This window comes from Macaca nemestrina, chromosome 12, assembly GCF_043159975.1.
Source record: "Macaca nemestrina isolate mMacNem1 chromosome 12, mMacNem.hap1, whole genome shotgun sequence".
Classification (NCBI taxonomy): Eukaryota; Metazoa; Chordata; class Mammalia; order Primates; family Cercopithecidae; genus Macaca; species Macaca nemestrina.
Window position 1 is genome coordinate 10519247 of NC_092136.1, and position 16309 is coordinate 10535555.

Below are 16309 nucleotides of genomic sequence, written 5' to 3' on the forward strand. Positions count from 1 at the left end.
CACAACCCAAACATAAAGCACTAGACAGAAGCAACAGACTCAATAGCCGGGTGTGGTGGTGCATGCCTGTAATCCCAGCTACTTGGGAGGCAGAGGCAGGAAATCGCTTAAACCCGGGAGGCGGAGGTTGCAGTGAGCCAAGATCCTGCCATTGCACTCCAGCCCGGGCAACAAGAGCGAAACTCCATCTCAAAAAAAAAAAAAGAAAAAAAAAAAAAAAAAAAAAGCAACAGACTCAAGCTTCTGATCAGATACACACACAGACCCCCCTGCCCCACACACACCCACCCACCCATGCAGAAATGTACACTTCCAGATACAGAAAGACACAAAGATATCTAGATCAACACAGAGGTGCTAGCCGATGACCTAGACCCATCTAATCAACGCAGACTAACCTAGATCAACTACTCACCCGTATTGAAACTCTGACCCAGTCTCACACCGACCCTAACAGCTTTCTATCAATTCAGTCATGGAGATCAGTGAATGGGCCAGAGGACCTTAGACACCAAAGCTGAGGCTTAAAATTGGTGAGCAGAGAGCACACCTACTCAGAGATGAGCTTCTGCCTTCAACAGGTGTTAGAAGCATGGGTGCTACTGACAGTGAGGCTGGCCAGGTCAGAGAATGGAGCGGGGAGCACACACCTCGGAGCTCTTGTAGCCCAGGAGCAGATAGGTGGCCATCACCTCGTTGTATCTCTGGCCCACCAGCGAGTCCTGGATCTCTTCCCGTGTGTAACCCATGGACACCATCAGCTCTGCACAGGGGGACATATCGTTAACACTGGCCTCAACTCCTAGGCAAGCTTAACCTCACAGCCCGGCACAGCCTCACCTGTCCGCCGGGGGTCCTTGTAGTCAGGGAGTGGCTCCACATAAGGCTTTAGTTCATCATCTTCGTGACCCACATTCATCCATCGATCTTTCATGATTTGCTGGGGAGCACAGAGAAGGAAAAGGGCAGGGGGAAGAAAGTCAGCTGGAAAGTTTCCATGGGGACCCCAGGCCCTTCCGCCAGTTGGGCTCCACCGCTCACCTCTAAAGTGCCTCTCTTGCTGGGATTAAGAATGAGAAATTTCTTAAGCAAGTTTTCACAGTCCGTGGACATGTAGAACGGAATACGGTATTTTCCCCTCAGTACCCGTTCCCGCAGCTCCTGTAGGAGGATCCAGGGTTAGAAAATTGAAATTATCCCAAGGCCAAAGGAAGAAACATAATATCCAAGATCCTCAGAGCCTAGGCCTGGCCAGACATAAATGAAATATGGAAGAAGGCAGAGAGCCTGGGACAAGACACCTCACCAGAGAGGCAAGTGAAGTCAAATACCCTCGTACCCTCTAACTTGACCAGTCCGAGGCCTGCAATCCGGAGTGCCTTGGGGGATGAACACACACACAGTTTATCCCATCTTTCGAGAAAGGAACTGAGGTTATTCATTCCCAGGTGCAGAAGGCCTTTGACTGCTGCTACCTCAGCAAGCCCTTCTCTGAAGCTTTGGCTTGGGACAAATGTAGACAGGTGGCAAAGGCGGGAGGTCAGGGCTAAGACCAGAGGCCGAGAGGAAATGAGAAGCAATAAAAAGCTTGCACTTCACTCCACCTTGAGATTCTGTCCATCAAAAGGCAGGGATCCGCTGACCAGTGTATAGAGGATAACTCCTAGGCTCCACACATCCACCTCGGGTCCATCATATTTTTTGCCCTGGAAGAGTTCTGGGGCAGCATAAGGGGGACTGCCACAGAAGGTGTCCAGCTTGTTCCCAAAGGTGAATTCATTGCTGAAGCCAAAGTCTGCAATCTTGATGTTCATATCAGCGTCCAAGAGCAGGTTTTCTGCCTGGGAGGTAAGATGGAAAACATCAGGGAACCAAGTGAACCAGAATAAGGCCCTGGGCAGGAAGGAGCTGAGGGGAATGGGAGAACAAATGGAAAGTCATCTTCAGTCTCAGAACTTTCTCCACCAATGTCAGGGCAGGGCTTCAATCAGCGTGAATGGGCTGGGCAGGAGGAAGGCAGTGCAGGCCCCTCCTCACATGGGCAGCCATGGGAGAGATGGGATCCGAAGGCCCAGAGACCCTGTGAGCTGTGCAAAGCTACAGCATCAGGCCCAGGTTAATCAAATCATGTCTGTGAGGACTCAGCAACCAAGAGACTCACAGGTGTCCTCAAACTTGAGTATCTTGGTAATGGAGATGGTATATGCATGCCTGCCTGAAAAGCAGCTGGCATACAGCTGTGGAACTTTCAGCACTCTTCCCTGGGTCGGCTACCAGGTTGCCTGAAAGACCAAGAAAGCCTGGAGTGTGCCTGCCTCTCTTGGCAGCACTGAAAGGTGATGTGCCAAGAGGTGAAATGGCAAAGGCCCCCTGCTCAAGGGCTGGAACGGAACCCGAGGTCCAGCCACAAGGTCTCTATCAGAGGCAGCCCTAGGGGCTTTCTGGTCATCTCAAAAAAAAAAAAGAAAGGCTGGAGTTTCCTGAACACTCAGGGCCTGATGGTTATTGATGGTTTTATCATGGAGAATGAGGGGAACAACCTGGCCCCCACTCAAAGGCACAAGGAGAAGTACATGCCTTACCTTTAAGTCTCTATGGACAATAAACTTCTGGTGACAGTACTGTACAGCAGACACTATCTGAAAGGAAGGAAGAAGGGTTAACCCAGGGGTGCCTGAGGGTGGGCCACAGGGGCTGGCAGAGCAGTGATCCTGTGACCTAGTGCTAAGCTACCACACAGATAAGCAGAACCCAAAGTACCCTCCAGGGGCCACTTATAGACAGGCAGCTTATCCTTATATGTCAAACCCCAAAAGGCAGAGGTCAGGTCCAGATCCTATGGAGGGAGTCACACCTACCTGGCGGAATTTGGCTCGAGCCTCTTTCTCTTTCATCCTGCCATGAGCCACTAGATAATCAAATACCTCTCCTGTAAGAGACCAGGCAGGGATCTCAGTCAGAGCTGGCTGGAGGTGGAAGAAGTGGGGGCACAACAGGAAGAGGCAGTTCCACACCTACCGCCACTAGCGTACTCCATGACAAGGTAGAGCGTTTTCTCAGTCTCAATCACTTCAAATAATTTAACTACAAGAGAAAAGGCCAAGGCTTAAGTCAAGAAGCAGCAGGGGCCACATACTGCTCTAAAACATGTCCAGGAGCATCCTGGGGATGAAAGTCTCCCCTCCTTTCATGATCCCCCACTCCCAAGAACAAGTTCCTCTCATGCCAGCCAAACTGCTAAGGACAGCCCAGTATGCCAGAAGCGGAAACGGATTTTGAGCTGAGCTTCCCCAGGGGCATCCTTGAAGACCGCAGACTCCAGAAGGCAGTGTGCCTTGGGGAGAAGATGACACGCTGGAAAGCAGAGCCTTGCTGTTGGGGAAGAAGAGAGAAATGACAACTTGTGCTCACCTATGTTGGGATGATTCAAAACCTTCATTATTCTTACTTCGCGGAATAGCTGGAAGATAAAATGCCAGGGGTCATGCTTGCTCAACTTGCTCCCCTCAGGTACCTCCAAACAGAGCCCCTGCTAGGATTATTTTTTCCCAAAAAAACCAAAACCAGGCAGGGAAAAGAAAATAGGGTGGTTGTCTAGCTCATGTGCAGCCTTCCCCGTGGCTGGGAAGTCGGGGAAGCTGGAGGAGGGCTGGCTATGGGGACGTGCTACCCGGGATGGCATTGGGATGAGCCAGCCGTGCCCTCTGCTGCGTCTACCAAATCCAGCCCCAAAACAGCAGGCGGGTTTTGGCTGGGTGCCTCTGCTGGAGGGAGTGTGAGCCCATGTGCGTGAATATTCAGAACCCGAGCTGCTGCCTTGCTTCAGTGACAGTACACACCCCAGCTTGGTCTGTGTAAAGGGGTGGTGGAGCACCAGAGGGGGACCCCATCATTTTCTGATTTACAGTAGTCAGAGGGCTCTGTTCCAGGGGATAGGCCTTTCCTTCCTGGGCCTCCAGGGTGGTGACAGAAGAAGCCACTCCTATATATAGCTGATGCCAATTTTAATCAAATCCACCTCCACACACTCACGCTCTCTTTGTGAAACAAAACCAGGGGCTCCAAACCATGTATTTTCATAAAGACAGATGACAGAAATGAACTCTTTCCCCTCTGCGGGGGCCAGAGAACTGGAGGTGGGGCTTTTTGTAATTCCAGGCCTCATCACTTGCACAAAGAGCAGAACTAGTTTTTGTTGTTGTTTTTGTTGGGGGGGGGTAGGGGAAGCCCTAATTCAAGATATGGTTTATGGAATAAAGTGAATACATTTGTTTCCCCTTTAATGATGCCCCAGAGCTTTCCTGAGCTAGAACACAAAAGAAGAAAAAGGCTTTCCAATCTTCAGGAACCCAATGCTGACCTTACCCTTTATTAGAGCCTAGGTTTTTCTTACTTTTTTCCCTGGCCCAACAGATATTTTGGAAGAAGAGGCAAAAAGCCTCGCTACCACCCTCTGGGGTGGTAATGGGGAGCAGCACTGAAATGGGGCCAGAGGCAACTGCCAAGGTTTCTTCCCCTAAGGCTGCTCACCTGGCATGGAAGTGGCATTCTTCTGGGAGAACTTGGGGTTTTCTGGGCTCATCTAGAACCCTGAGGGGGCTAGCTTCTTCGATGTTCATTTTTTAGGGATTATTGCTGAGATCACATTTTTGGCCAGAATCAGACTGGCTTTAGTAACAGAGTCTCAAAAGGTTTTGAAAATGGCTCTATTTGTCCGGTGTTGGTGCCTTCCACAGAGTCAGGAAGAATTAGGGAGAAAAACAAGGTAGGGAGTAAGATGGCTTGGTGGACTGGCGATTATTACGATGGCAGGTTAGACTGCTCCCAAGGCCAAATGGCCCATCCCACGCTGACTTCTTCTGTGGGGCTGCAGCCAGTATGTCAGGAGCAGCCCTTTTTCCCTTGCTCCTGGAAAGCTCCAAGCAAGGACACCCTGGTGATGACAGCAATGATTCCACTGAACTGAAGAACCCTTGAAGGGATCCCAGGGGTAACAATAAATAGGAAACACCTTGGTTCTGGCTATTTGCACGTCAGGGGAACAACTCATCCACTCTAATTCCATGAGCATTGCCCTCAACAACAATCCTCAGCCCCTACTCCTAAGGTTCCCAGTATCACTGTATCTGACTCTAATGTTAGCACGAATCATGCCTTCTCCTAACTCAACTACCACAATATGCTTACGGAGAAAATATCTGATTTGCCACAAGATGAACAGAACTAGGTTTTGTTGAGAAAATTTGAGCTGGAGCTCATTCTCTAAAATGTAGCTGGCACAGAACCCAGCTGCAGGTTCCCTGTTTCCTCTTATTCTTGTATTTCTAAAGCCACTGCCCTGGATCATTCCAGATCTTGAAGTAGCTGCATGTGTTTCTAGTAGTGGCTACAAACATGTGTTTTTGCATAGGGCTGGCCGCAAGCCAGAAGATAACAAGATGCAGGAAGTAGGTCAGACAGGTAGGCCAAGCGGCTGGGAATGAACAGAAAGACTTCACAAGAGCCAGTGCCTGTGGCCAGGAAACCCACTCAGGAGGAGTCACCACAGAGGATTCAACTAAAACCCCTAAGGTAGCAGAGCCATGTGGGGTGGTGAGTGAAATGGCCAGAAAATTTAAACTAGGAATTCAAGAGGAGGTCTAAATGGGGTGAGTAGATCATTGACCCCAGAAGAGAGATTTAGAAAGGGACAGGAGGGCTGGGCGCGGTGGTTCACACCTGTAATCTTAGCACTTTGGGAGGCCGAGACGAGCGGATGACTTGAGTTCAGGAATTTGAGACCAGCCTGGCTAACATGGTGAAACCCCATCTCTACTAAAAATACAAAACTTAGCCAGGCGTGGTGGCGGGCGCCTGTAATCCCAGCTACTTGGGAGGCTGCAGTGGGAGAATCACTTGAAAACAAGAGGCGGAGGTTGCAGTGAGCTGAGATCACGCCATTGCACTCCAGCCTGCGTGACAAGAATGAGACTCTGACTCAAACAAAACAAAACAAAACAAAACAAAACACAAACGGACAGCAGGTGCCATGTGCTTACCTTCTGGAGGCTGGAGGAGTTCAGTTGAGTCTTGTCAATGATCTTCACAGCTACCTGAGGATGAGACAAAAAAGCCCCAAATCACTTCTCTGACTAGGCAAAATCCAGGATTCCAATCTACTTCCTCCTTTATATTTCGCACTCCTTTTCATCCCACAGCTTTTTGCACCCCTATATGTCAGATCTCATTTCTGCCGGATAAACAAGAGGTTGGCTGCAGTAGTAGTCCCATCACCACCTGCTGGAGTGTCAACAGGGCTGGGAGGTGCTGCCATGTCCCCAGTCCCAGTGCTCACCTCTTTCCCAGTCAGGATGTGTCGGGCCAACTTCACCTTGGCAAAGTTACCCTTGCCAATGGTCTTGAGGAGCCGGTAGTTTCCAATGTGGGGCTGCTCATCAGCAGAGGTGGCTGAGTTGCGGCCCCGAATCATGTTGGACTTACTGCTGGGCTTGGAGTCAAGGTGTCCCAAGGTGGGCTGCAGGGTAGAAACAGAGATACCATTACAAGCTACACTTCCAGTCCTCTAAACACTCTCTGCAAAATATGTAAGGGAGGAGGGTGCAGGGGCAGACTCCAGGGGGCTGGTAGGCATGTGAAGAAACATAGGACAGGAGAAGAAAGGAGAGGGGGCTGAGATGACAGCCAGTCTTCACTCCAAAGGAGCACATCATAAGGTCCAGTGCCCAGGTCCTGTGGGTGGCAAAGCTCAGGAGCAGAGCTGTCCCATCACTGGCTCCCTGAACCTCCACTGGCAACACAGCAGCTCGTCTGGCTCAGGAGGGAGAGCCGGTACCCCACTTCCCACTATGCTGCTTGTGCAGACTGCAAGAAGACTGCATCTCAAAGTCATGGTAGCAACATGGTCATAACTGCTTCAATGCCCTCACTGCCACCCAAAACTTACATGAAACTTTATTATTTATTTATTTATTATTTTGAGACAGAGCTTTGCTCTTGTTGCCTAGGCTGCAGTGCAATGGTGCAATCTCAGCTCACCGCAACCTCCGCCTCCTGGGTTTAAGCAATTCTCCCACCTCAGCATCCCGAGTAGCTGGGATTACAGTCACACGCCACCACGCCCGGCTAATTTTGTATTTTTAGTAGAGACGGGGTTTCTCCATGTTGCTCAGGCTGGTCTCAGACTCTCGACCTCTGGTGATCCGCCCGCCTTGGCCTCCCAAAGTGCTGGGATTACAGGCGTGAGCCACCGCACCCGGCCATAATAACCTTGTTGGGTAGAAATGTAGTAGCCCTCCCTGCATGGAAGGACTGCATGGCCGGAAGTTAAACCCAAGTCTCCTGCATGGGAGACGAAATTTCTGCCGCTGAACTACCAATGCCCCACCGAACCTTTATTATTTATCACTTTACATTTATTTTCCGTCTCTCCCAGTAAGAATGGAAGCACATAAAAGCAGGCATATATTCTTTATTCACTGATAGAACCCAGCACTTAAAGAGAGACTGGCTTATGTTTGCTGCTCAATGAGTACTTGTACAATGAAATGACTGACCGACTAGGTCTGAGCAAGGCAGCAGTCTGCCCTGCTCTGCCCTCCTGGCTCAAATGAGGGGACGAGGATGCAGAAGCTATAATGACCAGCACTGAACAGGCATACAAACATAATACAGGTTGAATATCCTTTATCCAAAATGCTTAGGACCAGAAACGTGTCAGATTTTTTATCGTTTTGAATTTTGGAATATTTGCATATACATAATCAGATATCTCAGGGATGGGACCCAAGTCTAAACGTTTATTTTTCACGTATACATTATATGCATGGCCTGAAGGTAATTTCATATTTTAAAATAATTTTGTTCATGAAACAAAGTGATTGAATTTTGATTATAACCTGTCATATGGGGTTACGTGTAGAATTTTCCACTTGTGGCATCATGCTGGCACTCAAAAAGTTTAGATTTTGGAGCATTTTTGCTTCTGGATTACGGATGTTCAACCTGTACAAAAAGGGTATGGTCTAGACAAAAAACATTATCTACGTGAAGACATGTACATTCGTCAAACTGCTAAACACAGACTATGTGAGCCAGCAATTCCGCTCCTCAGTATATACAAAAGAGAAATGAAAACATAAATCCACAAAAAACCTGTAACCAAGGTTCACAGCACCATAATCCATAATAGTCAAAAAGTGGAAACAATTCAAAAGCCCATCAGCTGGATGAACAGATAAACAAACGTAGCGGCCGGGCGCGGTGGCTCACGCCTGTAATCCCAGCACTTTGGGAGGCCGAGGCGGGCGGATCACAAGGTCAGGAGATCGAGACCACGGTGAAACCCCGTCTCTACTAAAAATACAAAAAATTAGCCGGGCGCGGTGGCGGGCGCCTGTAGTCCCAGCTACTCAGGAGGCTGAGGCAGGAGAATGGCGTAAACCCAGGAGGCGGAGCTTGCAGTGAGCCGAGATCGCGCCACTGCACTCCAGCCTGGGCGACACAGCGAGACTCCGTCTCAAAAAAAAAAAAAAAAAAAAAAACAAACGTAGCATCTCCCTACTGGGGAGTACTGGTTGGCAGCAAAAAAGAATATATGCTACAACACAGAAGAAACTTGAAAATGATGCTGAGTAAACAAAGCTGGTCATAAAGAACCACATATTGTATGATTCCATTTATATGAAATGCCCAGAACAGGCAAATCTATAGAGACAGAAAGTAGGTTAGTGGTTGCTGAGAAGGATGGGGGAAATTTAAGGGTGACAACTAAGGAGTGTGGGGTTTCTTTTTGGGGTAATGAAAATGTTCTAAAATTGATTACGGTGATGGATACACAACTGTGAATTTAATAAAAGTCACTCATTTAAATTTCAAATGGATAAACTTATGGTATGTGAATTATCTCTCACTAAAACTGTTCAGAGTTTGAGCCAGGCAAGGTGGCTCATGCCTATAATCCCAGCACTTTAGAAGGCTGAGGCAGGAGGATCACTTGAGGTCAGGAACTCAAGACCAGCCTGGGCAACATAGGGAGACTCTGTCTCTACAAAAAATTAAGAAATCTTGGGAGATTGAGGTGGGTTGATTGCTTGAGGTCAGGAGTTCGAGACCAGCCTGGCCAACATAGTAAAACCCTGTCTCTACTAAAAATACAAAAAATTAGCTGGGCGTGGTGGCAGGCGCCTGTAATCCCAGCTACTAGGGAGGCTGAGGCAGGAGAATCGCTTGAACCCGGGAGGAGGAGGTTACAGTGAGCTGAGATTGCACCACTGCACTCCAGCCTGGGCAACAAGAGTGAAACTCTGTTTCAAAAAAACAAAATAAAATAAAAACAAATAAAGAAATCAACTGGGTGTGGTGGCACGCACCTATAGTCCCAGCTGCTCTGGAGGATGAGGCGGGAGGATCGCTTGAACCCAGGAGGAGTTCAAGGCTACAGTGAGCCATGATCATGCCACTGTACTCCAGCCTGGGTGACAGAGTGAGACCTTGTCTCAAACAAAAACAAAAACAAAACACACACACACACACACACAAAAAAAAAAAAAAAAAAAAAAACACAAAAATGCAGAGTCTGGTCTAACTCCTGATTAGAGCCCTGGTTTACAACTCACAAAGAACATCTCACAAAGAACATCTGGTACGATCGCTCCAGCATACTGCAACAAAGCATATGAGGCCACAGCCTCATCCCAGAACCATCCAGAGCTGCCTTGGAAACTTCAAGAAACAGTTTGGAGGGCAGCAGGGTGACCAGAGGAGTGTGAGTCAAAGTTTTTCCTTTCATGGCCCCTGTTGGCTGTAAGTGAAGCACTCAAAAACCACAGAGAAAAAGAATGACTTGCTACTACTACCCAAGGAACTGTCCAGCATTCCTAGGCAAGAACCTTGCTAGGCCAGCCAGATGCTTTTCAGGCAGAAATGACAGCAGCAAGTAAATTCAGTATCCTGATTCTGACATTTCCCCTTCTTCACTGTGCCCATGCAGGGCCTTTGCATAGTAGCTGCAGGGTGTCTTTTGGTGAGCTGTTTGACCAGATCCCAGAAACACATGGGGTTGAACCTTGGAGGAGAAAGAGCCCATGTATTTGGTAGATGTTTGAAGGGGGAGGAGGCTCCTCACATCCCAGAAGAGGCCCTTTTAACTTCCTTCTTTCTCTCTTCCTCACCAACCTTTGCATCTCCATGAAGCCCCCCAGCCCTTACTGTCTGCTCATTCCAGCCCACAGAGCTCTCTGGTGCTCTGTTCTCCATGCACCCTGTAGCTCACCTAAGACTGGTTGGTTCTCAAACAGTGTTTGCTAGACAGGTGGATTTTTAAATACCTGCTTTTTTCCCTTCCAAAGGATCTCTAGGTTTCACACCCCTTGGAGAGCAGGGCATTGCTGGTACCTGACTGGGCCAGTCTCCTGAAGGGTACCCCAGCCCTGTTCAGCAGGGTACTGAAAGCCTGGCCTCCTCAGGCTACCTTTTTCTCAGCCCCAGCTTCCCTTTCCAGGCTGCTAGACTGCCTCCCACTTTCCCCAGTCTGCCTAAGGGGCAATGAACAGGAAAAACCTTCCTTCTGCCCCAACTCCTATGAGAGGAAGATGGGTGGGAAAGTTTCCTTGGCAACCTCTAGTTCACCTTCTAAGTTTGTTGTCACTCCCCTTTTCTCTGACGATATAAGTCCAAGGCAGCAGGAAGCGTGACAGTCTCTAAGTTCTCAAAATCCAGACCAGGGATTTAGCATCTACCTGGGGACTTGGGCCTTTTGCCAGTTGAGACCAAATCTGGGCATCCCACGCCCATCCTGAGCTCTGCTCTGCCCATCCCTCTTGGTGAACCGAGGGGCCAATCTGTGTGGCACAGGTCAGCATTCCCTGCCTGGCCCTGCTGCATGCACACTGGGCCTCAAGGAGCCTAACAACCACAAGCAAGATTCTGCCATTCATTCTCCTCCTTTCTGGTTAAGACTGTAGATGTCGGAGATAACCTGCTAGGTTTCAAATCCTAAATCTGCCACCTACTCAGCACATACTAACTTTATTATTATCATCAACATCATCAAGTCAGGCACAGTGGCTCATGCCTTTACAGGCAGCACTTAGGGAAGCAGAGGCAGGAGGATAGCTTGAGCCCAAGAGTTCAAGACCTGCCATTCACAAAAAGGAAAAAAAAAAAAGAATATATTTAAAAAGGCAATATAGCGAGACCCTCATTCACAAAAAGGAAACACACACACACACACAAAACCCCAAAACAGAACAACTGTAACATCAACATTGTCAAGAAGGAGGTGAGATTATTACAAATAGGAAAGAGAAGTACCCAAAAAAACGACCGGTGGCCAATACTGCCAGACATCTGTGCCAGGCAGCGATCTTGAGGAACGCTGCAGTCCAACAGAACCAGGTTCAAGTCCTGTCTCTCCCACCTACAAGCTTTAATTTCCTTATCTGTAAAGTAGCAATAAACGTTCCCTACTTTACAAAAGTAGATGAGAGAACACATGTAAAACACCCTATCCAGTGTTCAGTAAGAGCAACCATTATGTCCCCAAATACTACTATCTGCCAATCCAGAGGTCTCACTGTCAAAACAACCTTCCAAATCAAAGTTGAGCCCGCTAAGCCAGCTACAGCCCAGCTGGAGGCTGACAAGAGATGCTAGGGGCCTTTCCGCAAAAGGGGCCAGGTTGAGTGCCCGCTCTCCTCCAGACCTGGTGAACTGCCACACTCCCTCAACCTGTTGCTAGCCGACACCAGCACCTCTACCCTTCAAAAGAGGGAAGAAGGGGAGTTAGGAACTCAAGACAGGGTCGCTGTGAAGGGCTGGTCCCACACTGGATATCCAGGACAGGGAAAGAGAGGAGGTTCTGCTTGTTCAGGAGCCAGAGAAGCAATAAGCACTGATGCTTGCTCTTTGATCCCCTGCTCCAAAGTCACCAACCCACTTTTCAGGACTGAACCATCCAACTCACAGGACTCCAAGTGCTCAATCCTTCCCTTACTTACCCCTGCACCCCCTCTTCTATGCTGTAATATGTTTCCCACAGCAGGGATGTGAGCCAGGGTAAGGAGGCAAGCCACGGGGAGGAAGCAGAGAAAAGAGAACGGGAAAAGAGAGGAGAAAGTCTCCAACAGAAATGCTTCTTGGGGTAAGGCCCCAAGTGACACAACTTCCTCACCTAGCTGCTTCCCTGAAGGATAAAGTGGTAAGAGTATGCAGTGGCTAATATAGAGAGAGAGTTTCCCTTTTTGGGTTCTGGCTGCACCGTTCAGCTTGGCCCTGGGTCTCACCAACAGGATGGCAGGCTGAGGATTAGCTACCCTACTAGGCCAACTCAATAGGACCTGGCGAAAACCATGCTCTCTCCTCCACCACCATCCTCCCTGCTTATAGTAAGATGTGGCACACCAGGCACTCCCAAAGCTCTGGCCTATATCATACTCCAGGCAGGCCCTAAAGGATGGAGGAGGTCTGTCGAGAGGAGCCCCTATGGCTCTCAAGTAGCCTTTAGGAAGAATAAGGGGTCACCCTGCAAGGCAGTTATTTGGAACCAAAAGGCAAACCAAGCAGTTACTAAGCAGGCCTGATTCAGAAGTAGGGCTGAAACAGCTTTGGGGTCGGCTACTGAGAGGAAGAGAAGGCAGGACATGGAGGAGAAAATAAAAAGACAGTTTTGCATCCACTGGGCCCGTCGGGCCCTTTCCGCCTGGGATCTCAGACTCGGCCTAGGTGTGTTGTCAGGCTTGCCCGGAAGACAGCCTCCACCCTGAGAGGCCTGGCGCTGACTCAGGTAGGCAGGGCCCCGGCCCTAATGCTGGAGGCTCCTACCAACAGTTGTCCCGTGGAGAAGCTCATGCTTTGGGGCTCTGCATTCAGGGCTGGCCTTAAGTGTCCTTTGGCTTCCCGAGGGCTGAGAAGGGGCCAAACCAGGAGGGGTGATACTCCCTGGCCAGAAGCAGAGTAAGCCGGGTACTACAGAGTCGGGAGAGAAAAGTATCCCTTGGGCACCGGCCCTGGGTGACAGCTCTAGATCCTAGGCTCCCCCTCACTGGAGCACCGGAGCATCCTCTCTGAGGCCTCGGGACTCTGCCTCCCACCAGTCCCTCCTCGCCCACTTGTCAAGCCGCTTGATCCCAGGGGAGACTCTTCTGGTATGTGCTCCCTCTTCCTTTCCTAGTCAATGCCACTTCCACATCTGGACAGCCTTCCCATGAATATTACTATGCTGGACTCAGGCAGGACGCCACTTAGCAACTCTCTAAAGATCCTATGTTTGAGGTGAGAGGGAAGAAAGAGGAGGAGGCAATCCTAGAGCAAAAAGGGGGACAACATACCAGACTGGAGAAAGGGAAAAGGACTACCAGCGACTTCCATTCAGCAGAGCCCACAGCAGAACCTGTCAGGCAGCGAGGGCAAAGTACAGAGGCCAGGAAGAGCCAGGCCCAGGGCGGGGGCTGCCGGCTCAGCCAGCCACCCTTACTCAGCCGGAGCAGGCGACACCTTCCACCACCTCCTCAGTGAAAAGTAGCTAAGCAGACAGGCCGAGCGGTTCCTGCCTGGGAACCTGGACGGTGTCGCAACCGAAACCACCACTAGCAGAGAGACTGGGTTTGGCAAGGAGAGCAACAGGGACAAAGCCCCGCTGACTTCTCAAGGGCCAGAAGCCTGGTGGTAAGGAAGTGCGTGCAATTCCAGGACAGTACACCAGAAGCAAGGTGGGAGGGAAGGGGCAGGAGGGGAATAGGGCAGGAAGGGAGACAGAGAGAGAAAGAGGCGGGTTTAGATCAACTTCCTTCTCCCCTCCCCCTCCCTCCCTCCCCGGAAGTGGGCAGCCCCACCCTCCCCAAGGTGCTTTGCTGGGTAACAGCTGGCGAGAGGGTGAGGAGATTCACTGCAGCCACGGCTGTCATAAAACCCTAGCTCACCTGTAGCAGGTGGGACCTGGGTAGGGGCAGATGACTTTAACAAAACCTCCAATAGGGCTGGGGAGGAATACGTGTGACTCAGATGTGCTGACCCAGAGTGGCGGCCCTGCCAAAGACCAGCAAACCACCCCCTCAAGAACGGAGCAGGGAGGGGGGTAAGCAGAAACCAGCAAGCTGACAGTGGCGGATGGACCTCCTACTTCCTAAAAAAGCAGTGCTTAACCTTAGAACCATGCACATTCCACTTAGACACAAAATATTTTGGGCATAATTTCAGGGAGTTCGGGGACTCTATGTAAAGCCCCCTAGAGGTCTGTTTTCTAGATTAAGAGCCTTTATCACTGATAGAGCATTCTATCAATGAAAAAATCATGTTTAATCCTAGATTTTGCCCAAAAGCTAGAAACAATCCAAATGTCTCTTCTAAGTGCCTTCCAGCCCTGCTTCTGAAAATTCATCCATCCCTAGGTTCTAACTCACCTCCAAGTCTCCAGTCTCCAGTTTTGCCTTACCTTCAAAACAACACTGCTTTCTCAAGGAATTCCAAAGGCCTGGGATTTCTCACACTTTCCTCCTGCTAAGCCCCCACTACCTGGGCACATGGTGAGCACGGGGCAAGCTGGCTGTCTCTCATCTGGAGAAGACTCCCCTTCCAGACCAACGACCCCTGTCTACGTGCTGGTTGCAGCCTTGCCTCTGGTTCTCAGAACGATTTCTCATTCATCCCTGATTCTAGGCTAGGCTCTTTCTCATTAAGGAACTCTGTGACCTTCTCATGTTGGTAGCCATTAACCCTCTAGGGAAGGGCAAAGCTTCCTCTGTGCTCTTACAGAGGAAGATATCTTATATCCCTGCAAGACCATGCTACTCAGGAATGGCCAAGAAATGTTTGCCTTACACATGAGCCCTGGCCAACAGATTCACATTTCTGATACTACTGTATGTCCACTTTGTTTTCTCCAAACACAGACCTACAGGGTAGGTAGTCTCCCCGTTTTCCATTGAGAAATTGGCATTCAGAGGTTATGAGACTTGCCCAAAATCTCACAGCTTCTCAGTACAGAGCTGGGGCCAGAGCCCAGAGCTTTTGTCACCATGCTGTTCCTGACAGTCAGTCCCCCTTACCAGTTTCTCATCAGCCCTTCTTGATGCCTAGTTGTGCTCTCATTTCCCCCAAAAGATAAGCCCCTGGCTCCTCCTCCATAAGCTAGGAGACAGAAGGTATGAAGGCTCAGGAAAGGCACTCGGGACAATGGGAATGACAATGTTTGATTCAGGCCAATGGTGGAGGGCTGTTTAAAGGCCTCTCCCAGTGGTCCCACTGCAACCCTTTCCTTTTCTCAGCCCCCGAAAAGTGGGCCCTGACTTCAGTGGGCCCACTGGATCCTGGGCTTGAGCTTGCCTGGGCCCTCCGGCCCCTTCACTCACTGGTAGACTGAGAACCAGAGCAGGATCAAACAGCTTCATTTTTCCAGTCCCTTCATTTTTCTAGGGCTTTGCAATGTGACAGAAGGACTGTTTCCTCAATCCTATTTGTGGGAGACAGTAAGGGGTTTTGCAAACGGAGGAAATACAAAGCACTGACCTCAAACAGAAAGGCTGGGAAGAGACAGGGTAGGATTTAGATAAAAAGTCACATGGGGGCCAGGCACGGTGGCTCACGCCTGTAATCCCAGCACTTGGAGAGGCCGAGGAGGGTGGATCACTTGAGGTCAGGAGTTTGAGACCAGCCTGGGCAACATGGTGAAACCCCATCTCCACTAAAAATATAAAAATTTGCCGAGTATGGTGGCATGCTCCTGTAATTCCAGCTACTCAGAGGCTGAGGCATGAGAATTGCTTGAGCCTGGGAGGCAGAGGCTGCAGTGAGCACAGATTGCGCCATTGCACTCCAGCCTGGGTGACAGAGTAAGACTCTGTTTCAAAGAAAAAAAAGCCACATGGGGCTGAGCACTGTTGCTCGTGCCTTAATCCCAGCACTTTGGGAGGCCATGGTGGGAGGATGACTTGCGCCTGGGAATTCGAGACAGGCCTGGGCAACACAGTGAGACCCTCTCTCTCCAAATTCAAAAATTAGCCAGGCATGGTGCCATGGGCCTGTAGTCTCAGTTACTCAGGAGGCTAAAGCAGGGTGATTGTTTCAGTCCAGGAGGTGGAGGTAACAGTGAGCTATGATCGTGCCACTGCACTCCAGCTTGGGTGACAGAATAAGAATGACTCTTGTGACTCTTATTATTTTTTTTTTGAGATGGAGTCTCACTCTGTTGCCCAGGCTGGAGTGCGGTGGCGTGATCTTGGCTCACTGCAACCTCCGCTTCCCGGGTTCAAGTGACTCTCCTACCTCAGCCTTCCGAGTAGCTGGGATTACAGGAGCCTGCCACCACACTCAGCTA

The 16309-nt window shown here is 49.8% G+C and overlaps 1 protein-coding gene across 15 annotated transcripts in view; it reads right to left on the minus strand.

Annotated features, from left to right (window-relative positions):
* The window catches only part of LOC105469491 (microtubule affinity regulating kinase 2), a 76927-nt gene that overhangs the window by 9913 nt on the left and 50705 nt on the right, over window positions 1-16309 (minus strand). For 13 of the 15 annotated variants that reach the window (XM_011720546.3, XM_011720542.3, XM_011720547.3 and 10 more), the window contains exons 2-11: window positions 6335-6514; window positions 6039-6092; window positions 3412-3460; window positions 3019-3084; window positions 2859-2929; window positions 2583-2639; window positions 1605-1841; window positions 1042-1161; window positions 841-940; window positions 651-763 (exon numbers count right to left, since the gene is read on the minus strand). In XM_011720546.3, coding sequence (XP_011718848.1) covers window positions 651-763; window positions 841-940; window positions 1042-1161; window positions 1605-1841; window positions 2583-2639; window positions 2859-2929; window positions 3019-3084; window positions 3412-3460; window positions 6039-6092; window positions 6335-6514 — 1047 coding nt within the window. Of the gene's footprint in view, window positions 1-650; window positions 764-840; window positions 941-1041; window positions 1162-1604; window positions 1842-2582; window positions 2640-2858; window positions 2930-3018; window positions 3085-3411; window positions 3461-6038; window positions 6093-6334; window positions 6515-13325; window positions 13772-16309 lie in introns of those variants that run through there. The other 2 variants (XM_011720551.3, XM_011720548.2) reach the window with 2 other exon arrangements.